Source organism: Pelophylax lessonae, assembly GCF_965119305.1.
Source record: "Pelophylax lessonae genome assembly, chromosome: 5".
In the NCBI taxonomy this organism is placed as follows: Eukaryota; Metazoa; Chordata; class Amphibia; order Anura; family Ranidae; genus Pelophylax; species Pelophylax lessonae.
In genome coordinates, this window is record NC_138772.1 from 414,016,913 (window position 1) to 414,040,221 (window position 23,309).

At 41.5% G+C, this 23,309-nt stretch overlaps 1 protein-coding gene across 2 annotated transcripts in view; it reads right to left on the reverse strand.

Moving 5' to 3' along the window:
- Positions 1-23,309, reverse strand: part of NOL4 (nucleolar protein 4) — a 429,523-nt gene that overhangs the window by 206,285 nt on the left and 199,929 nt on the right. For both annotated transcript variants that reach the window (XM_082258685.1, XM_082258684.1), the window contains exon 2: positions 19,697-19,846. In XM_082258685.1, coding sequence (XP_082114811.1) covers positions 19,697-19,846 — 150 coding nt within the window. The remainder of the gene's footprint in view (positions 1-19,696; positions 19,847-23,309) is intronic.

Consider the following 23,309-nt stretch of genomic DNA (forward strand, 5'->3'; position numbering starts at 1 on the left):
TTTTAAAACTGGCAGACCAAAACAGGAATATTTTAGACAGACATACAAACACAGATGGCACAAGGCCAAAACCATAGAACCAACTCATGTTCCAGCATCAACCAAATTTTAGATTGCTCTTGTAACCCAAGATGCCTGGAAAAGGAGGACATATGAATGGCCTGAATACAAACTGGAAGCATGGCAAGACACCTGCAGCAGCCCCAGTCTAATGAATAGAGACATGTCTACAACTAGAGAGGTCATGGGGTCAAACCCAGGCAAGGAGCAGCTGCCCTTACCACTCAGCATTTACTCCTATTATCTTCCATTTAGATTTCAGTTTTAGGAGAATAAAGTGTAACTCTATTCAAAACTTTTTTTTTTGGGGGGGGGATAAAATGGAAAAGATTTAGAATCTCTGCCATGTACAGTATGTCACTGTCAGTGAGATTGTAATGTACCTTTGTGTCCCCAAGGAAACAACAGCATGTAACGTAAAAAGTAACGTGAAAATCTCCCCAAAGTAAATCTAAAATGTAACCTCTGAAAGATATCCCTTTTGTCTCGACACTGACAAAGACAGACAAGCCCCTTTGAGCAAGAGAAGATTTTCTATACTATAGGGAACATAATTGTTTCCTATAACATGATGTTAACTGTGCCTAAATAATACCTTGAAAAATTATACATTTTGTCTGGAACATATCCTGAAAACTAGCAGTGCACTTTCTGGTATGAGAGGATGCCTAGCCTCTCCTGGGTACAGTTGTATATCTCCAGTGTTAGATTTCTGCTGCCTTGACTGCTAATTTCAAGAACTTTACAAAGCTATTTAGTAAAGTCAGTACTGTGATACTCACTGTTCTTTTAGGTAGTCTCTGACATGAGGAAGCAAAGTCCTGCCAAAGTAACACAGTGCTGAACTGGCCATATATTTGTAGAATCCTTTTGTTCAGCCTGTGGGCTAAACAAAAGAAATCTAACAGATTCCTCCATTCACGCTAACAGCGAAGATGGTGAAATCCCCCCTGCTGGGCTATTGTATTTTGTTAACCACCTCCTGCCCAGCCACTGCACATATACGCCTGGGTGGGAACTTCCTCCTTGTGAGTGGACGTTCCTGAACGTCCTTCAGAAGAAAGGAGATTGTGCGGCTGCGCGATCCCAGAGTGCCTGTGTTACCCAGACATAGTGCAACACTGCTCAGCAGGAAAGCTCTGTGATTGACCCTCCTGATCACATGACATGTTCAATCACAGTCATCATGTAATGTAAACAAAGCCACTGTCATGGAGATCAACTCTGCTTCTTCTCCCACAGAACCTGTCAGTGAGGAGAAGGAGAGGGAATCTCTGCTGCCAGCTGGGGATCAGTGAGTTTACAGGACTTTACCCACTTTTTACTCACTGATCACCCAGCTAGCGTCCCCAAAACAGTGTCCCCAACAAAGTAAAAACACCTGTCACACATCGTCTGTCCCAGTAAACATCTTCCACATCTGTCCGTGATCATTTACCACATCTGTCCATGATCATTTGCCACATCTGTCTGTGATCATCTGCCACATCTGTCCATGATCATCTGCCACATCTGTACGTGATCATCTGCCACATCTGTAATCATCTGCCACATCTTTCTGTAATCATCTGCCACATTTGTCCGTGATCTGCCATACCTGTCCATGATCTGCCACACCTGTCCCAGTGAACATCTGTCACATCTGTCCCAGAGAACATCTGCCACATCTGTCCCAGAGAACATCTGTCACATCCCAGTTATCAACATCTGTCACACATCTGTCCCAGGAATCATCTGCGCACATCTGTCCACATGGCTAAAAAAGTATCTAGGGCCTTCAAAAATGTGATAGGTACTCAGAAAATGAAATGTGTAATTTATGCTCCTAGAACGCCTAATGGTGCTACTTGGACGTTGGGCCTCTGTATGTGGCCAGGCTGTGGAAAAGTTTCACTCGTGTGGTATTGCAATACTCAGGAGGAGTAGCAGAATATATTTTGAGGTGTAATTGCAAGTTTATTTATGCCATGTGTAAGAAATAACTTGTTAATATGACAATTTTGTGGGAAAAAAAAGTTCTTTATTACCCAAACTATTGTGGGCAAAAAATTGCAACTTCAAAAACTCACTATGCCTCTTACTAAATACCTTTGACTGACCTCTTTACAAAAATAGGTCATTTGGGGGGTATTTGTAATGTCCTGACATTTTAAGGCCTCAAGAATTGAGATAGGTAGTCAATACATCAGGATTGATAAATTTCCAATGATACGTAGCCTAGCTTGTAGGCTCTAAAACTTTCACACAAATCTATTATGATACACTTATCAGGATTTTTTTTTACCAAAGACATGTAGCAGAATTAATTCTGGCCTAAATTTATGATGAAATTTGATTTTATTGGATTTCTTTTCAAACAGAAAGTAGAAAATATATATATATATATATATATATATATATATATATATATATATATATATATATATTTTTATTTTTTTTTTTAAATGTTCGCTCGTTTTTTGCTAATATCTCAAAAAATAAAAAACCCAGTGGTGAATATATACCACCAAAAGAAATCTCTATTTGTGTGAACAAAATTATTAAATTATAATTTGGATACAGCGTAGCATGACTGAGTAATTTTCATTCAAAATGCGAGAGTACTGAAAGCTGAAAATTGGTCTGGGAAGGAAGGGGGTAAAAGTGCCCAGTATTGAAGTGGTAAAGTGCTATTAAAAGCAAACAAACATATTATACTTACCTGCTCTGTGCAGGGGTTTTGCACAGAGCAGCCCTGAACCTTCTCTTCTCGGGTCCCTCGCTGGCACTCCTGGCCCCTCCCTCCTGCTGAGTGCCCCCAGAGCAAGCAGCTTACAATAGTGGCACCCAAGCAGGCTTGCTTCCGGGAAAACAAGTGTGTAGGTTCTACAACCTTCCCACATAACAGCTCTGCCCAATGCTCAGACCTCGAGGCTGCTAACAACTCCAATGTACCAGAGAAAGGAAAGGGATGGTCGGCACACAGGATGACATCCAAAAAAGGGTATTCCTATATTGAAAAGACATGTACAATCCTGTAAAAACAGCCTACACATTTCCTACATTAGTCCTTAGTCATGGCTCGCCCCCGAACGACTGTTTTGAGATCCCATTTACACACAGAGCCCCCCCTCATTGGATCGCTGGCTGTGTGTAACAGCAGCAACCAATGGCTCCCACTGCTGTCTCATCTAACGAGGAGGGAGTGTCCCTGGAGACCCGAGCCACTCGTGCAGGGGGGCTGCTGCACAAAGAATAATTTTTACCTTTATGTATAGAATGAATGAGGGTAAAAAAAAACCTTGAGCCTTTAGAACCACTTTAAAACCTGAATTCAGAATACCTGAACAATGCTTGTACCTGACTGGATGCTGATGCTGTTTGGCGAACAATTTTCAAAAAGGCTCCTTCAACAAAAGTGAATTCAACAATCACCTTTTGTTAAATGGAGCAGTGACAGCATGACTGTACTTTGCTTGAATTTCAGCTAAGTCAGCAAGCCATCCAAACTTTGAGCAGTGTATGCTCAACTTCATGATCAGCTGCTCCCTGTCTGCATTTAATTTATATATTTTTGGTCACAACATCCAAAGTTCATTTTGTCTTTAAAGTATAACTAAAGGCAAAGCTTTTTTTTTTATATTGTTAAATAGAGTGGAGAGGGATTAGAACACCACTGGGATGTTACTGGTGCCTGTGCTGTCTATTGTGGTCTGTGCCTCCTTTCACTCCATGTTTTGACTATGTGACAGGAAGTGAATAGAAATCTCCCCAGAGATAGGACACAGATGTTAAAAAAAAAAAAAAACCTCTGAGTTGGTAAAACTCTCGAAGATTGGCTGGAGAGAGAAGGTCTGTCTATAAATCAACTGGCACCGTCCCCTGGGATAAAGTAAAGTTTTTTCCCGTTTTTTCTTATTTACTCCCCTTTTCTTTCATCTTTCTATTTTTCTGATTGTTATACTTTTTGGTTAATCCTTTATATAGGTTTCCTGATGTTATCTAATGCCATCTAATATTGTAGGAGATTCACAGATTGATTTAAACAAAGGGTAAGGATATATATATTTACCTTTTGACTCAATGAACAAGATTTTTTACATCACGCTCACTCCCGCTGTGTTTAGACACCGCCTCTCTTTCCCGATTGTCGAGAAAAGTGTGAGAAGATCCGCCCGCTTGTGTAAACAAAGCAGGCGGATCTTCTCTGTGACAGACAGAGAGAGATCACAGGATTCAGCATAGCTGAACCTGCGATCTCTGTCTGTGTCACAGAACCCCCTCCCCCCTACACGTCAGTAAGCATGAGGCATACATTTAACCCCTTGATCACCGACAGTGTTAACCCCATCCCTGCCAGTGTCATTATTACAGTAACAGTGCATATTTTTAGCACTGATTACTGTAGTAATGTTACTGATCCACCCAAAAGTGTCAAAAATGTCAGTTAGGGGTCCGATCTGTCCGCCGCAATGTCAAAGTCCCACAAAAAAACGCAGATCCCCCCCATTACTAGTAAAAAACAAAAAAACCTAACAAATAAAATGACATAAATATTTCCCGTAGTTAGTAAACACGATAACCAATCAAAATACGCTTATTGCGTTTTTGTTTTCTTTAATTGTCAGTTAAATTTGCGCAGTGCCAAGTGGCCGATCATTGAGCAGCAAAATCTTCCGGGGATAAAGTGGTTAAGCATACAAGGATTGTTGAGGGTATGCATCTGTGTAAGACCCCATTCACACTAGCGCGACTTGTCAAGTCGCCTGAAAAGTCGCGGTGGGTCGCCATTGAATAGTACAAGACCCGTTCTAATAGGAGCGACACAAGTCGCTTCGACTTAGAAAAAGGGTCCTGTACTACTTTGGGGCGACCTGGAGGCGACTTGCATTGACTTCAATGATATCAAGTCCGTGCAAGTCTTCACAGGTCGCCCCAGCAAGTCGTGTCGCGCCAGTGTGAATGGGCGCTTAAAGAGAATCAGCATGTATCAAAACAACACCAGTTCACTTGCCACAGATGCGAGATACATTTGTTTCGGCTGTAGCCCCCGTTCACATTGGAGCGACTTGTACATAACCCGCATAACAAGTCACACTGTTCAAATCGGTGCAACGCCAACTTTGCGGTGCCACATCAATTTGAAAAAATAGTACATGCACTACTTTTGGGGATTTTGGTTGCATCTTGAATAGACATCTCTACATGAAGCTGCACAGATGTCTTCCAAGGTGCAGCCGAAGTCGCACTGACATGCTACTTTGAAGTCGCACGATGTCAAAGCCATAGTTAATGTGAAGGGCAGCTTACAATGTATGTTCTCTACTTGCTTGATATGTCCACATGTATACTGTCCTTATTAGTGAAGAACAATATTTTCAGCATATACTTAGTGTTCATTTACAACACAATGATTATGACATTTGTACGCCTTGTGCATTGATGGGAAGGAACAGGTGCTGTATTTCCATGGCAATCAAGTCAATTGGGTTTAACGCCCCACCTGTGAACAATATTTGCAGAATACACAGCAGAAGCAGTGGACTCGTGTTAGAGCGCCGTGAGCCAGCTGTGAGGTTCAGCATAGGAGAGAACATTTGTGTATGGAGCACTTCAGTACTGCAGGACCTTGGACAGCAACACACACTATAGTAACTGCTTTCCGCCTCTTGAATCTGATTGGTTCTAGACTCCCCTTGTTGTTGCTGTATGAGTTAACTCTGTAGCAACCAGAAAGTATTGGCAATCAAAGCGAGTGTTTATCCATACTGCTATCAAAACTGGAAGGATGTTTACAATGTTAAAATGACATGGAGATGTTGTGTAGGTCATATCTAGAAGAGAAAAAAAGGAGACAGAACCGTTTCTCCCGGCACTAGTGATTGATACATTTGACCTAACAAAGACAAGACAGTGTCTGCATTTTGATGTGATGTTGTTTTAATCATACAGACTCCTCATACATAAAAGAGTAAGAAGGAGTGGTTATCATTAAACGTAACAAGATTTAATTAAATAAAGGACTGTTACCTTCACGTAGAACCTACAGAGGGTGGTATTTACTTGCAATACTCATTTCTGCTTTTTGATGGGTGGTTTGGGCTGCATAAATAATGTATCAAAATTGTGGATGAATGCTGGGCATCTTGAAGGGCACACACAAAGCATATAACTAAAGTTATATTACTTTATTTAAACAAAATTAAAAAGTACACGAAAACAGCATACAACTACACATTTAATGAACTAGATCATTACCAAAATAACATGTAGCTGTATAGTATTATTATGAGTCATATAAATGACTGTGGTTATTCTTCTCAGATATACATATTCTGAATTATTTTAGATTGGTCATTCTTCATAAAATTCCCTTCCTATAAAATAGCAGGACTTTTTTACTGACAGAATTTAGAAACGTCTTCTCTCCTTGGCCAAAGCTGAAAGGAGTTTGTGTGCTCTGACTTCTGCCAATCGGTTGCTTGTTGACTCCAATAAAAGCAATTGAATGGGCTTTCAGCCATGTTCACCAACAATCACAGCTTTGGTGTGCTGCAGTGCTCATGTGCTAACAAGAACCTAGTGATAGAATAAGAGAGCAGAGTGATAGAGAGATGTGCTCAACAGGCTGGTGCTTCTCATTCATAGTCTATTGACAGACTAAAGGCACGGACAAGCCCTACATATTATTACTTAAATCAGTATTAAACACAAAAACAAAAAAAATATTATTTTGCAGCTTGGCAATTCTTAAAGTAAAACTATAGGCAACTTTTTTTTTTCCTTTTGGATAGAGCAAGGGAGGGTTAAACCCTGAGTCCCATTTCAGAGATTTCCTGTCACTTCCTGTCTCATAACCAAACAGGAATTGAGAGGAAATCCATGGAAGTTAAGGAAATTCCTTGAGGACCCCCAGATCACCAGAACTAGATTTCCCCTCTATTACTTTTCTGGGGACAACCCAAAATTTGGGATTCTCTTTTATTTTCACTTTCAATGATCATGGTAAACAGGACAAATAGAGAGGGTGAGTTTCCTTAACGGGGGCACAGACAAGCGTTCTAATCCCTCTCCACTCCAAATCCAAAGCTAAAAAAAGGTGTTGCCTTTTATTATGTTTTATGTACGGTAGCTGCATCATTTTATGGCTTTATTTTCACCTGTGGATCCAATTAATAGATCTCCTATTTTCAACTTCCTTTAACAGACCAAGCTGTCCAGGGTTGACACAATTTTCTTTTTTTTTTACATCTAATTTTTATTCAATTTTGAAAACAATAATAAAAAAAAATGTTTATACCATCTCTCCCTTACAATATGTTGATTCATTGTCAGTTAATGCCTTTACCTAAAATTTTGTACATATATTTATCCGTTATTCAACAAGGGGAACCTCCAACAGTAAAACAAAACTACAGAAAAAAAAGAGACAAAAAGAAGAGAGAAGAAAATAAAAAAAAAAAATCGCTCTTTTTCCATGGTTCTTCCGCACCTAACTAAGCGCCCCCCTGCCCTAACTGGATGGTATTATTAGCATCTATATAATAACTTAAAATTCTTGTGTCCTACTCGCTATAGACATTTAATGAGTCCAAATAAAAGGCTTTATTAGCCTCATTCTGAGAAAATGTACACTGTAATTCTTCGACAGAGAGACAAACCATTTAACACTGACATGGTTATCATGCATTTATTTATGGAAAACCCTTACCCCAAAAGAAAAAAATGGTTTGCTGTAACTATTTAAAAATTGTTAGCAGGAGTTAAAAAAAAAAACAACTCATACTACCTGCCCCCACCCACGTATCCCATGTATTTTTGTGTGTCTTTGGCTGCTTTCCTGGAGTTCAGCTTTAGGATTCAATGGTTCACAGTATGATAAAAACAGCCTTTTTCAACCCTGGGGTGCCTTCTGGATTCATAAAGTGTTCTCCACACTTACCTGAGCCTGATCTCGGTCCAGCGCTGTGCACAAGGGCAGTGTCTTTTTCTCTCCTCATTAGCTCAGAGACAACACTGGGAGCCATCGGCTCCTGATGCTTCAATAACAGCTAGCGAGGAGGGAGCAGGGGAGGGTATGGGGAAGCTACAGTCTATAGCAACCTTTTTTAACCAGGGTTCCCAGGCACCCTGGGTTGCCTTAAGGTTCCTTCAGGGGTGCCCTGGCAAAATGCCTAAAAATTGCCCAAATCTGTATACAAACCAGCAGATGGACGAAGTCTGCCTTTTAGTTACACAAAGCCACAGGTTTTCATTGTGCACCATTACAACCCTCCAGCCACCGGCGCCCTAACAACCAGTGATGTCATCAGTTTTGATAGTAACAGCATCCTTGTTTGACCCTTCTCTGCCCCTCTCCGTCAACACTTGGGTGACATTAGCAAAATGATGGAGAGAAACTGAGGGAGAAGAGAAACATAGGAATACTAGTCGGTACCAGTGTGCAAAAGTGTATTCGCTTTATAAGAATAAATCACCTTTAACATTGGGTGTCCTACATATGTTGATGCTGCCGCATTATCTAAAACTATTAGAATAGTTTTTTATATTTTTGAATGGGGTGCCTTGAGACTGTCTGTAATTTTAAAGGGTGCCTTGATATTGTCCATAATTTTAAAAGGCGCCTCGACTGAAAAAAGGTTAAGAAACACTGGTCTATGGACACACAAAGCCAGCTCAGTAGCAAGAGGCTTGCTATGGAGGGCGCTCGGCGGGGGGGTGACCTGGAGCACTGGTGGGGAACCTGAGAAGAGAAGGATGAGGGCTGCTTTGTGGAAAACCAATGTACAGATTACATAAGTATAAAATGTATGTTATAAAAGAACAATTAACGGTTCACAATCACTTTAAGGGGTGCCTCTGCCTAAATATTGCTCCAAATTGCCCAAAACTTGTCAACAAGCGGAAAAGTGTATCAAGCCTGCCTTTTTAATTACACAAAGCCACAGGTTGTTACTGTGCAGAATTACAATCTTCAGCACCATGCAGGCCAGCTGCAGGCCTGAAGATGTCCTTGTTTGCCCCATTCGTGCCTCAGAGAGAAACAAAGGAGAAAAGAAACACTGAAATACTAGTCAGTACCAGTGTGCAAAGATATATTGCTTGTAAATAGGAATTAACTGTAATGCTGGGTGGCTCATGTGTGGATGCTGCTGTATTATGTAAATCTATTAGTTTAGTATTTTACATTGTTGAATAGGGTGCAGAATTTAAAGGATGCCTTGACTGAACAAAAGGTTGAGAAGCACTGTGATAAAGAACAGAGTAAGGACTCAGACTGATAAATCCCAGGTGTATACATGTAGCAAACTAAAGCCTCGTACACACGCACCGATTGTTGGCTCTGAATTTTCGGCCGCCGTCCGATTGGCCGATTATCGGCTTGTTAGTATGAAGCTTCCGACAGCCGACTGCGACTTTTCGGCCGAACAAAATCTGGTGTGCATGCTATAAAAATTTTGTTGGCCGTCAACAGAACGGCCGATTGTTCCTCAGTCAGTACAGATTTCGGCAGACAAAAATCAGTTGAGCAAGACTGGGCATGCTCAGAGAAGAAAAAACACACGGAAAGTTAACCATCACATGACATCACTTCTGAAGTTGGTTTTTGTTGGCCGACAAAATTAGTGTGCAGTCTAGAGCACATTTCAACCAACACAACAACACTGGACAAAAGACGGACGATCGGTCGGCCAACAATCGGTGCGTGTGTACGAGGCTTAAGTTGTTATAATGCTTGAAGCTGCCCTAGGCATGGATAAGACCTGCCCTAGAAGACTACTCATGGGGTCAGACATTTAAGGTCTCACCATGAACATATTCTAAACCCTACAAACATTTTAACGCGAAGCTAAGCAAAAACCCTCTTCTGAGCAACCATCTATAATGACTTGTTTGGCTGAACAAAAGCCTTGTACATAAATCCTTAAGGACTTCTTGGCATAACTCAGGAACAAATGACCGGAGCTCTGTTTGACAACTGACATTTTTCTCATGGATCTGAAGAAAAACAGAGCAGTGGGTATGCAATTTAGGTATATAGTGTTTTTGTGCACTTTAGGGGGTAAACAGATTTAGGGCAAAATAGGCGTTCCCATAGCAATATCAAACATACTTTTATCAGTAAAAAAAATATAATAAAATCTGGTGCAAAATCTTTACTTTGGCCAAATTTAAGGCTGAACCTTCAGGGACTGCAAGTTACGTCTAGTCTATGAACTCTGTCTTCTGTGAGTCCCCAGATGTGGGAGTATCTCTTCCAGATCCACTGTTAAGTACTAATTATTGGAACAGGCTTTCTCGCACCAGCCCTTATAACATAAGAATAGGCTGCAGGCTCGTATCACAGGCACTCCCGCTGTTCAGGTAGAATTTCACATTGTTGGTTGTTGTTATTGGCAGATGTCCAAGCCTTTAATTATTTCCATCGGGGATTCTCACAGAAGCAAGGGTATATTCCTGGCAGACAGCAGGCTTGCAGGAGTTAGGCTGCTATTGTGAAACAGCACCTGTAGTATTTCAATAGGTGTTGCTCCACAACCCTGGGTACGATGATTTAGCTAATCTACCATGATAGAAGCACTTGATGTCCTATCAACATGATGACATCTGTTCATGTACTTGTATCATGATTTACTGATACGAAGGAAGTGAAAACTTATGTATGGGTGATGTCAAGTATAATGTCTGATGCAGCAAGTTTTAAAACTTGGGCCAACAATTCTTTTTTTTAGAAAAAAATACAAATATCAGTTGGGAAAAAAAAAAATCACTCCCCTTCCCCTCAATGCTTGTCTGATAGGGGGAAAGCATATACAATTGTACTGAATGCATCTGCTAAACATAGTATCAAAACATTGTATTCTATAATTAAAGCATATCTATGCTGAAAATGTAAAAACATACTGTGTGTGTATGTAGTATATATATATATATATATACTATATATATATATATATATATATATATATATATATATATATATATATATATACACTGAACAAAATTATAAACGCAACACTTTTGTTTTTGCCCAGATTTTTCATGAGCTGAACTCAAAGATCTAAGACTTTTTCTATGTACACAAAATGCCTATTTCTCTCAAATATTGCTCACAAATCTGTCCAAATCTGTTAGTGAGCACTTCTCCTTTGTCTAGATAATCCATCCACCTCACAGGTGTGGCATATCAATATGCTGATTAGACAGTATGATTATTGCACAGGTGTGCCTTAGGCTGGCCACAATAAAAGGCCACTCTAAAATGTGCAGTTTTATCACACAGCACAATGCCACAGATGTCGCAGGTTTTGAGGGAGCGTGCAATTGGCATGCTGACTGCAGGAATGTCTACCAAAGCTGTTTCCCATTAATTGAATGTTTGTTTCTCCACCATAAGCCATCTCCAAAGGTGTTTAGAGAATTTGGCAGTACATCCAACCGGCCTCACAACCGCAGACCCCGTGTAACCACACCAGTCCAGGACCTCCACATCCAGCATCTTCACCTCCAAGATCATCTGAGACCAGCCACCCGGACAGCTGCTGCAACAATCGGTTTGCATAACCAAAGAATTTCTGAACAAACTGTCAGAAACCATCTCAGGGAAGCTCATCTGTACGCTCGTCTTCCTCATCGTGGTCTCCACCTGACTGCAGTTCATCTTCGTAACCGACTTGAGTGGGAAAATGCTCACATTCTATGGTGCCTGGCACTTTGGAGAGGTGTTATCTTCATGGATAAATCCAGGTTTTCACTGTACAGGGCAGATGGCAGACCGCGTGTATGGCGTTGTGTGGGTGAGCGGTTTGCTGATGTCAACATTGTGGATCGAGTGGCCCATGGTGGCGGTGGGGTTATGGTATGGGCAGGTATATGTTGTGGACAACAAACACAGCTGCATTTTATTGAGGCATTTTGAATGAACAGAGATACTGTGACGAAATCCTAAGGTCCATTGTTGTGCCATTCTTCCATGACCATCACCTCATGTTGCAGCATGATAATGCATGGCCCCATGTTGCAAGTATCTGTACACAATTCCTTGAAGCTGAAAACATCCAAATTCTTGCATGGCCAGCATACTCACCGGACATGTCACCCATTGAACATGTTTGGGATGCTCTGGATCAGTGTATACGACAGCGTGTTCCAGGTCCTGCCAATATCCAGCAACTTTGCACAGAAATTAAAGAGGAGTGGACCAACATTCCACAGGCCGGAATCAACAACCTGATCAACTCTATGGGAAGGACATGTGTTGCACTGCATGAGGCAAATGGTGGTCACACCAGATACTGACTGGTAATCCCCCCCCCCCCCCCCCCAATACAGTAAAACTGCACATTTTAGAGTGGCCTTTATTGTGGCCAACCTAAGGCACACCTGTGTAATAATCATGCTGTCTAATCAGCATCTTGATATGCCACACCTGTGAGGTGGATGGATTATCTCAGCAAAGGAGAAGTGCTCACTAACACAGATTTAGACAGATTTGTGAACAATATTTGAGAGAAATAGGCCTTTTGTGTACATAGAAAAAGTCCTAGATCTTTAAATTCAGCTCATGAAAAATGGGGGCAAAAAAAAGTGTTGCGTTTATAATTTTGTTCAGTACGTATATATTTCCACATTGTATTTATATTATTTCTAGCCTCCTCCTTTTAATTGCAACATTCTAGAAGGTTGTACACTTAGTTTGTCAATCCGCACACATTTACTTCCCTGAATTCTGTGACATCTATTCACTTTGCCTTGTGCCTACGTATGCACTATGCCCTGTGGGAGGCACTGCTGTGTCACAGAATTCACAGAGCCTTCTGATTTACAGGGGTGCTGAGAGAAGGAGTTTCAGGAGGTGGAGTGAGTACAGGAATCAATGCTTGCAGACAGCAAAGTACCATGGGATATATAGTCCTTAGAATTTGAAAGTAAACAGCAGAGGAGAAGCTGCACAGCATGTAGGAAATCCTGGAAGTTGTGGAATGAGATGGGCAGCAAACAAGCAAAGCTCACAACCTGAATGAGTTTTTTTAAGTAAGCTTACTGTATATTGGATTGTCAAAAAAATATATATAAATTGTATTGCTGATTCTTTAAAACTGAAGTGCATTATGTGACTATTGAACTACTTTAAGAAATATGCAGAAATAGATATGGGAGCTACCATTGCTGCTGTCCCGAAAATGCTAGCTGTCTGGCAGTCTTGCCTATCCTTTGATTTTGATACCTACCAGAATGTACAAAATGTATGCAGCAAGTGAAGTAGGGTAAATCAGAATTCCTGATGTGCAAGTGATCAGAAAGTACTAATGTTACAACATACTAAATCAGCATAATAACAACTATCATTCTCAGGAGAGGACTGCCTATATGTTTCTCTCATAACAGGTTTTCTTTTAACCACTTTACCACCGGATGATTTTGCTGTCTTACGTCTGGGCCACTTTTTGCGATTCGGCACTGTGCGACTTTAACTGACATGCGGTCATGCAACGCTTTACCCAAATTAAATTGACATCCTTTTTTTCCCCACAAATAGAGCTTTCTTTTGCTGGTATTTGATCACCTGTGCGATTTTTACTTTTTGCGCTATAAACAAAAAAAGAGCGACAATTTTGAAAAAATAACAATATTTTTCACATTTTTTATATGAAATTCCCCCCCAAAAAAATGTAAAAATCAAAATTTTTTAACATTTTAGGCCAATTTGTTTTCTGCTACATATGTTTGGTAAAAAAAATCGCAATAAGCGTATTTTGCTTGGTTTGCGCAAAAGTTATCGCAGCTACTAACTACGGGAAATTTATGTAATTTTTATTGTTTTTTTTTAACGAGTAATGGCGGCGATCTGCGATTTATTTTGCGGGACTGCGACATTGCGGTGGACAGATCGGACCCTTGACTGACATTTTTGACACTTTTGGGGGTACCAGTGACATTACTACAGTAATCAGTGCTATAAATATGCACTGTTACTGTAAAAATGACACTGGCAGGGAAGGGGTTAACTTTTATTGGTGATCAAGGGGTTAATGTATGCCTGGTGCTTACTAACGTGTGTGGGGGGAGGGGACTATGTGACACAGGCACAGATCGCAGGTTCAGCTATGCTGAACCCTGCAATCTGACCCTACCTGTCACTTAGGAGATCCGCCCGCTTTGTTTACACACTCGATCCCTGACGATCGGGGAAGAGCAGCGGTGATCCCCGCCTCTCTTCCCCTGGCCCGACTCCCGCTGTGACTGAAAACAGCGGGAACGAGCATCCGGCGGCGCGCGCCGCCGAGAGAGGGGAATGTCTGGTGATGTAGGTCTACGATAGCGAGCCACTGTGCCGCAGTAGCAGCACAGTGAGCAGTGTTAAAGTGGTTAAAGTGTAATTAAACCCACATTATTAAAAACTTTCTGTACATGTTGAATTACCTGCTGTCCATACTCACTTAGTAGCTATGGGATTTTATTTCTGTATTCTGCAAAAAAAATCTGGTTGATCTTGTTGTTTACTGTCCCTCCTCCCTTGTCTGTGTGGCCGATGGCGCCTGAGATTGTGTAAACCAGCCGTTGCCACATCTACTGAGCATGCTGCAGTTTAATTTCCCTTCTAAGCTGTACATTTCCTCCTCCTTCCCATCTGTGCAGACCATGTGACTATAGAGTCACACGTGTGTGTATATACACTCCGGATAAATGCTGGCTCACACCCTCCCTCTACCACCATGCCCCCTAAACAGAACTATACTATGAAAGTGGGTGGTGTAATACATGTTAATTGATGGAGGTGCCCCCTTCCTGTAATTCTAAGCACATACAAACAATAGACACAGGCTGGAGGGGCATGAAACAAGGTGGAATTGACAGAACCTCCCCCTTGATAGCACACACCATATTTTTGCACAAAAATAATAAACATTTTAGTTAAAAAAACATATTTGTATGACAATTTAAAACATTTATTTCAGGGGTCTCCAAACTTTCTAAACAACGGTCAGTTTAATGTCCTTTAGACTTTAGGGGGGTTGGACTGTAGCCATTGGAAGTTGAAATTGTCCTGGCATCAGTGGGAGTAAACAGTGCATCTTTGGCATTAGAGGGAGGTATAGTGCCCCATCATTGGTGTCATGAGAGAAATAGTGCCCCATCATTGGTGTCAGTGGGAAGAATAGTGCCCCATTGTTGGTGTCAGTGGGAGGAATAGTACCCCATTATTGGTGTCAGTGGGAGGAATAGTGCCCCATTGTTGGTGTCAGTGGGAGGAATTGTACCCCATTATTGGTGTCAGTGGGAGGAATAGTGCCCCATTGTTGGAGTCGATGAGAGGAATAGTGCCCCATCGTTGGTGTCAGTGGGAGGAAATGTGCCCCATCATTGTTGTCAATGGGAGAAATAGTGCCCCATCGTTGGTGTCTGTGGGAGGAATAGTGCCCCATCATTAGTGTCAGTGGGAGGAATCGTGCCACATCATTGGTGTCAGTGGGAGGAATAGTGCCCCATTGTTGGTGTCAGTGGGAGGAATAGTACCCCATTATTGGTGTCAGTGGGAGGAATAGTGCCCCATTGTTGGAGTCGATGAGAGGAATAGTGCCCCATCGTTGGTGTCAGTGGGAGGAAAAGTGCCCCATCATTGTTGTCAATGGGAGAAATAGTGCCCCATCGTTGGTGTCTGTGGGAGGAATAGTGCCCCATCATTAGTGTCAGTGGGAGGAATCGTGCCACATCATTGGTGTCAGTGGGAGGAATAGTGCCCCATCAGTGGTGTCAGTGGGAGAATTTTTGCCCCATTGTTGGTGTCAGCCGGAGGAATAGTGTTTGGCATCAGTGGGAGCAAAAGCGCCCCAAGGGCAGGATAGAGGCAAGCAAAGGGCCACATCCAGCCCCTGGGCAGCAGTTTGGAGACCACTAATTTATTGAAATTAATTATATATTTTTCCTATGTAGTTTGAACATGAGACCAGCAGCAGAGGACTAGAAGCTCCTTCTGCTGATGGACTGGGAAAGAGCTGGGTCACGTGACAGTATGATTATGAAAAAAAGTAATTCAATTTTTTTTTTATAATAAATCCTGGGCCATTCTTCAGATACATAAAAAGAAGGGGTAATGTAAATTAAACAGTGTGTGTATCACTTTGGAAACAACAAAATAGCATAACGAGAACTTCCTGACCTTCATCACCATAACAGAAGGCTGACATATGTGGTCCTTTTGTGTAGCTTTCATCTGTATCAATGGCATAATAGAATGTGCTTTGTGTTTATGCAATTTGTTTAAGAAGTTTTGTGAATTGATTTAGGCTTCATGCACACAGAACGTTTATTTAACTCTCCTAGAAGCCAGCAGCATTTTGGCAGAAAAAAACGCATGACGCTTGTAAGGCCTCACGTACACTGCAGCTGATAAACTGACATCTAGGAGCAGTTGGGCATTTTTTTCAGCAGCCCCTGAACTCTCCCCAATGTTATCTTATGTGTCCATGTACACTCAGTCTGTTATAGTAGTTTAGAGGCAGTTGAGGTTACAGGCATACAGGCGTTCAGGACTGTAGTTTACTGGCATTTCAAATGCCAAATGCTTGTAAATGAGTGTAAATGGGGCAACCCGTGTTTATAAGCATTTGTGTTTATAAAGGGGAAAACATTTCTGATAATTTTTGAATGTTGAAAAAACACAAATTTCACCACATGCTGTTGCCTGCATCAATGGATGAGTCCAGTAGCAACGAACTCTGGTGCTCTCACGCAATTTTCTACGTTTTCGGAGCCTCAGCAACACCCACATGCTTTTGATGGGATCCATTGTGAAAACACAAAACATATGAAAGCTATCTACAATCACACTGCTCTCTCTGATGCTGTTTTCTCTTCATCCACAGAATGGCTGAAATAGTTTATAAAGTACTTGTTTTTCATGCATTGTGGCCATTTGGGAGGGTCTGCTGAGGTTATCTTTAAAAAAGCTTCTAACCTGAAAAAGCTGTAAAACGAAAGTTTTTCATTAACCGGTTTTCAGCTGTCAGTTTCCAGAGTTCAGAAGAGGTTTTCAACTGCCATGTGTACATGAGCCCTAAAAGTGAGGAGCTTTTACAGGCATCAAGCTCTTGGACTAATATTAATTCATTTCATTAGCCAGAATAAATCATTTATTCTGGTCATTGAAATTTACTAATGCTCAAGCACTAACGCTTATTAGCTTTTAGAAGCTGTAAGCAGCTGTTAGTAGCTTCAAGCATTTTTTCTTACCAAACTCTGCTGCTCCTGAATGTACTGGCAGTCATTTTTGTTCCTGCCTCTAAAAGCTCCTGCCACTAAACGTTGCTAAAAGCCTATGTGTGCATGGACACATAAGCTAACATGGAGGGGCGTTTAGAGGCAGGAAAAAAAACTTCAGATGTCCCTAGAAGCAGCTGTTAACAAACATCTAGTGTGCATGTGGGCTAAGGGTCCTTTTACACGGGCGGTCCGTATGTCCGTTTTTCATCCCTTTTTTTGAGGATGAAAAACTGACATAATGCACGTCAATGGGATTGCGGATGTCAGCGGATGACCATCTGCAGACATCTGATTTGCGTCCTTTCCGATCAGTTCCGTTTTTTCGAAAAGGGAACAGAACCCTATTTTTCTTCCGTTTAAAAAAACGGAACGGACGCAAAAACGGATGTCAGTGGTGTCATCCGCTGACATCCGCAATCCCATTGACATACATTATCTCAGTTTATCATCCGCAAACGGATGGAATGATAAACGGAAAAACGGACCGGGTGACACAAGTGTCATCCGTGTCCGTAAAAAGAAAAAAAAAAAAGTGCCAGAGCGGATCAAAAAACGGTCCGCTCTGTGTGAAAGGACTCTAAGAGTACACTCCAGTCAACACTGAAAAGTAACTCTTGAGATGCAAACATGAAGCACAGTTTGGCTTCTCACTAGGGGGAGGGGGAGAGAGAGGGAGGTGGGAGAGAGATGGAGAGGGAAAGAGAGAAAAGGGAAGAGAGAGAGAGGGACAGAAAAAGAGTGGGAGAGAGAGAGAAGGAAGGAGGGAGAGAGAGAAGGAGGGAGGGGGAGAAAGAGTGTGGGAGTGAGGGAGAGAGATAAGAGGTGAGAGAGAGAGAGGGGGGGACAGAAAAAGAGAGGGAGGGAGAGATAGAGAGAGGGGGGGGAGAGAGAAAGGGAGGGAGAGAGAGGGAGGGAGGGAGGGAGGGAGGGAGGGGGAAAGAGAGAGAGGGGAAGGGGGAAATAGATGAGGGAAGAGAAAGAGACAGGGACATAAAAAAAGAGGGAGAGAAAGAGCGAGGGAGGGAAAGAGAGGAGGGAGGGAGAGAGAGTGTGGGGAGAGAGAGAGGGTGGGAGTGAGGGAAAGAGAGAAGGGGGAAGAGAGAGAAAGGGTCAGAAAAAGAGAGGGAGGGAGAGATAGAAAGAGAGGGGGAAAAGAGAGAGGGAGGGGGAGAGAGAGAGGGAAGGGGAAAGAGAGGGAGAGAGAGAAGGAGGGAGAGAAAGAGAGTGTGGGGAGAGAGAGAGGGTGCGAGCGAGCGGGAGGGAGAGGGATGGGTGCAGAAGGAGGGAGAGATATAGAGAGAGGGGAGAGAGAGAGAGGGAGAGGGAAAGAGAGAAGATGGAAGAGAGAGAGAGAGGGACAGAAAAAGAGAGGGAGGGAGAGATAGAGAGAGAGAAGGAGGGAGGGAGAGAAAGAAGTGGGGGAGGAGAGAGAGGGACAGAAAAAGAGAGGGAAAAAGAATGGGAGAGAGAGAAGGAAAGAAGAGAGAGACTTAGGGAGTGAGAAAGAGGGAGATAGAGAGAGGAAGAATGAAAGACAGCTTTGCAAACAGACTCTAGGAAATCTCCTACTGAATCTGTAAAATAATGTGTTCTGGATTCAGTAAATTACAGAAAACATAATTTTTAAATGTACAAAGCAGTACTTTCATAGATAAATGCAGCTGACTTTTGGTTTTATGCAGTTTTAGTGTTTCTTGCACAATGTTAGTAGCTCACTGAATGCTTTCACCCTTGATTTACAATAAAAAAAAAAAAAAGAAAAAAGTATTTTATTGAAAACCACAAAGAGAATAGCCTCTAAAATTTGATCTCAGCAGGCATTAGCGCTCTTTTTCTTTTACTTCATTTTTTTTTGTTAACCAACTTTAGTCCTTTGGGAATCTAGAGCTCAACCACTCACAGACAAGTATTCTAAAGAAATAAATAAATGAAAAAATTATGTGAATTTTAATACCATATGTCCTCCCAAATTCAGCATGCAGAGGTTCTGCTTTCTTGAGAACACGTTGTATTGTGCACTAGAGATTTTTGTCAAGGATCTACTTATGTGTTAAATAAATTCAAATCCAATGTTATACATATATGCAGTACATATAGAAGTACTGAAATCAATATGTACACATAACATTCAAAAATAAAAATAAATACAGCAGCAGAACAACTAGCTGTGAAGCTTTCCCATTAATATTCTCATTTGATTAAATTAATGGGTCATGCTGAGAAAGAAAGAATAGTCGCTTGTAAGCTTGTCAAATGTCACTTAATGCATACAAATGCAATAAACACCTAACTTGTGCTCAAAACCCATATACAGAGTGATTGCTTAAGCAAAGCAAAAATTAGTGAATCGAGTTAACAAACATATAGAATGATAAAAGGACTTATGACTTACAGCTTTGTAGGTCCTCTTCTGCCCAGCATGCTTCCTAATCTGCTCCCCATTAGGCCCTGTTTCTACATGCATGGAATAGATGATATCGAAGAAATCTTCCACAACAGCCACTCTCCTTAGGGATAACTTTTCTTCAATACCCACTCCATCCTAAACATGAGAGAGAAAAAGAATGAGTAGGGGAGACATGCATTTATACAGCAGAACTGACTCTTACACTTGTACATACAAAACACTCACATATAGGATGGTACATAGCTCAAGAAAACTGGACTAATAATCCTCAGTGATATTTATATATATATATATATATATATATATTTTTTTTTTTTTAACCTACCAAGAGCAAACTCAAAGATATCCCTATGATGCGGCTCCCCTTTGACATCTAAGAAAGGCTTGAAGAGTCTCCTTGTTGTGGCTCGGAAATAATGAATTCAATTATTCTAGAATCTCCTGATAACATTCCTGCAAGCCACTTATTAGAAAGTCTCAAGTAGACCAAGGACATGCATGTAAATAAATGTATTACCTAATAAATGTACAGTTGGCATTAAAGCCTTTACTAGGTGTGAGACAACATTGACACCACGCACTATCATCCCCTCCATTATGACACTTCCTGTAAATACTGATTATGCAGTCTGAACACTGTAACTGTCAAATTACCGGAGACCAATTCCAGACAAAATGTCTTTTAGCTTTGGATAGAATGGGAAATTCTGGAAATGTTGTCTGTGTCCCCGTTGAGAAAATGTATTAGTCAGATTTTAAATTCTGTCTATGTTCCCACAGAGGAGATTTCTTACTGATCTTTGTGACACTCGTCCCCTCGACAGGAAATCTCTCTCAAGAGGACACAAACAGAAGTGTGACTCATATGCAGGCTTTAAATCTGATCTGTACCCTAACAGAGAAGAGAAAAAAGTTATTTGGTTTGAGTTGAGATTAAGGCCTCATGCAAACTGTACGTGTTTTTAACTCTCCAAGAGGCCAGTAGCATTTCTGCAGAACAAATGCCTGACACTTGTAAAAGTTTCTAACAAGCGTTTAGATGCACTTACAGGTGCCAAGCGCTTGGGCGTTATTTACTTTTATTGGCAAAATAATTTGTTTTGGTCACTGAAATAAATTAACGCTCAAGCGCTAAACATGCCTAGCGTTAACACATGTTTAGGCGCGTTTAGACACGTTTACAAGCGTCAGGCGGTTTTTCTGTCCATATTCTGCTGTTCCTGGACGCACTGGCAGAGGGTTTTTTCCTCCCTCTAAACTCTTCTGCCGCTAAACACTGCTAAAAGACTTCGGGGTTGATTTACTAAAGGACTGTGCACTTAACAAAAGCAGTTACTCCAGAGTTTAGTAAATGAGCAGAAGCTTTGCTGACTTACATCATCTAAATATGGGCAAGCAAATATGCGATTTTTTTATTTTCCTTGCATGTGATTGTGTATTCTCTGCAAAGTGAAGCTGCGCCTCATTTACTAAGCTCTGGAGCAATTTCACTTTGCAAAGTGCACAGCCTATTTTCCTTTAGTAAATCAACCCCTTTGTGTGCATTGACACATGGGCTAACATGCAGGGGAGTTTAGAGGCCGGAAGAAAAAAAAACACCAGATGCCCCTAGGAGCAGCTGCAAAACATCCAGTGTGCATGAGGCCTAAGCTTATCACTTCTTTAAGTGATGTGTGAAATTTATGGGGCCAGTATAGGCAACTATAACAGTGTTTCTTCAGGCCTGTTTGCTCCAGGTTTGATAAATCAGCACAGTCCACCTTACTGCAAGCTGGAACCAGTTCCAATGTTCCCACTTGTCAACTCTAAGAGGGGAATTCATAAAGAGTTTTTTAGAATACCATCATACCACCATGGGGCAAATGTCAATGCAGATGACAGGAATACTGTATCTGTTGTAAACAGGTACATGACTTTGGAGCATGTGCCCCTTGTGCAGGTGCAATGATGCCCAAGTGTCCATACTGACACTCCATACTCAGTGCAGCTGAGCTCTCTCCCCGCCTTAGCAGCTGTCACACTAAGGATTTTTGATGCTAGGTGGCCAGAGTCTGATGGGGATTCACAGACAGTTATGGCACTTTTCCACTGCAAGTACCGGCTCGGCTCCACTCGGCCCTGCTTGGTTCTGTTTGGTTTTCCACTGCATGGTACCGCATAGTATGGTGTTGGAACGGTTCGGTACGGTTTGCTTTTCCACTAAAGTAAAGTGGGTGGGATAACAACGATTCTCTGACCAATCAGTGGCTAGTAGTGACAGTCAAGGCTGCATGCAAATGATTGTGGGATATGGTACCGGTACGGCCCTCTTGGAACCACAATCGAGGTGGTACTGTTTAAGCGAGCCGTACCGTTCGGTTCCATGTAGAGGAAAAGCGCCGCCGTACCGTATCGCACTGAACCGTTCCAACACCGTACCATGCGGTACCATGCAGTGGAAAAGCACAAAAGCGAACCGAACCGCTCAGTTCCATGCAGTGGAAAAGCGACAATAGTTTTCTATTGGGTCTGCTCCTCTTGTGGTTCACAGCAGGCACTGGGCAGATTTACATCCAATACGCAGTCTGCTATTGGCTATAGAATCTGCCCACTGCCTGCTTTTAATCACAAGGAGAGAGTGGACCTGATGACGAACTAGTGTCTCGTACACACAATAAAATTATCGGACGAATGATCATTTAATTTTTTTTGCATGCTAGTCTCTATATAAAAAATGAAGAGGTTACAAAAATTCTTGTATGACAGAATAAAAATTCAAAAGTGATGTCATGTATTGTAATGTATTTTTGGACAAAGACTGTACTGATTAAAAGAAAATCATACGATCTAGTATCGTACGAGCAAAATATTTGTGTTTATCCCTTTGGATAATATCGAATGAACTGGTGTGATCAGTCGTGTTTGTCCCTTCAGATAATATCGGATGAACTGTCCTGATCGGCACTCGATAGCTGTGTACTAAACATCAAATTATCGTATGATCGCTTCGAAAGCGTTGTTTTTCATCCAATTTTCTGATCATGTGTATGGGCCTTTAGCTTTCTGAACAGGCTCCACCCACTGTCAGTGTCACTGGTTGCTAGGAGGCTGTCGGCTGTAACAACCAGCAACAGGTGGGGAGGGGGGAAGGCAGTGGCAACAAACATTTCACCCACCATACAGCAGGCCTGGCCTGTCTCTGTTCATCAAGATAAAATTCGTCTCAGTTACCTCTACTTTTTCGTTATCAATGGAGGTAAATATTTTTGAATTTGGTGCAATAAAAGCAACACTTTGTAAAAGTAGTGCTATAAAGAACTACCTGAATCTGCTGCAGTTCAGTAAAGCTACTAAAAGAGATGGCAGAGATTTTGGAATCTGGCACAGGCCATTTCAAAGGGTCATACCAGGAAAGTGTTATTAGGGCTTTATTGAATTTCCCCAAATATGTTCATGATGTATGCGATCATATTGGTTTGTTCCTGGAAGGTTGTGTAAAACTAGGTTAACATAAACATCTGTGCTTTTGAATATATCTGGACTGAATCAATTAAACCATTTTCTCCCAATGGTGTTATTAGGTAATTTCCTCTGTGCATTTCTCATTGCCCAGGGCATT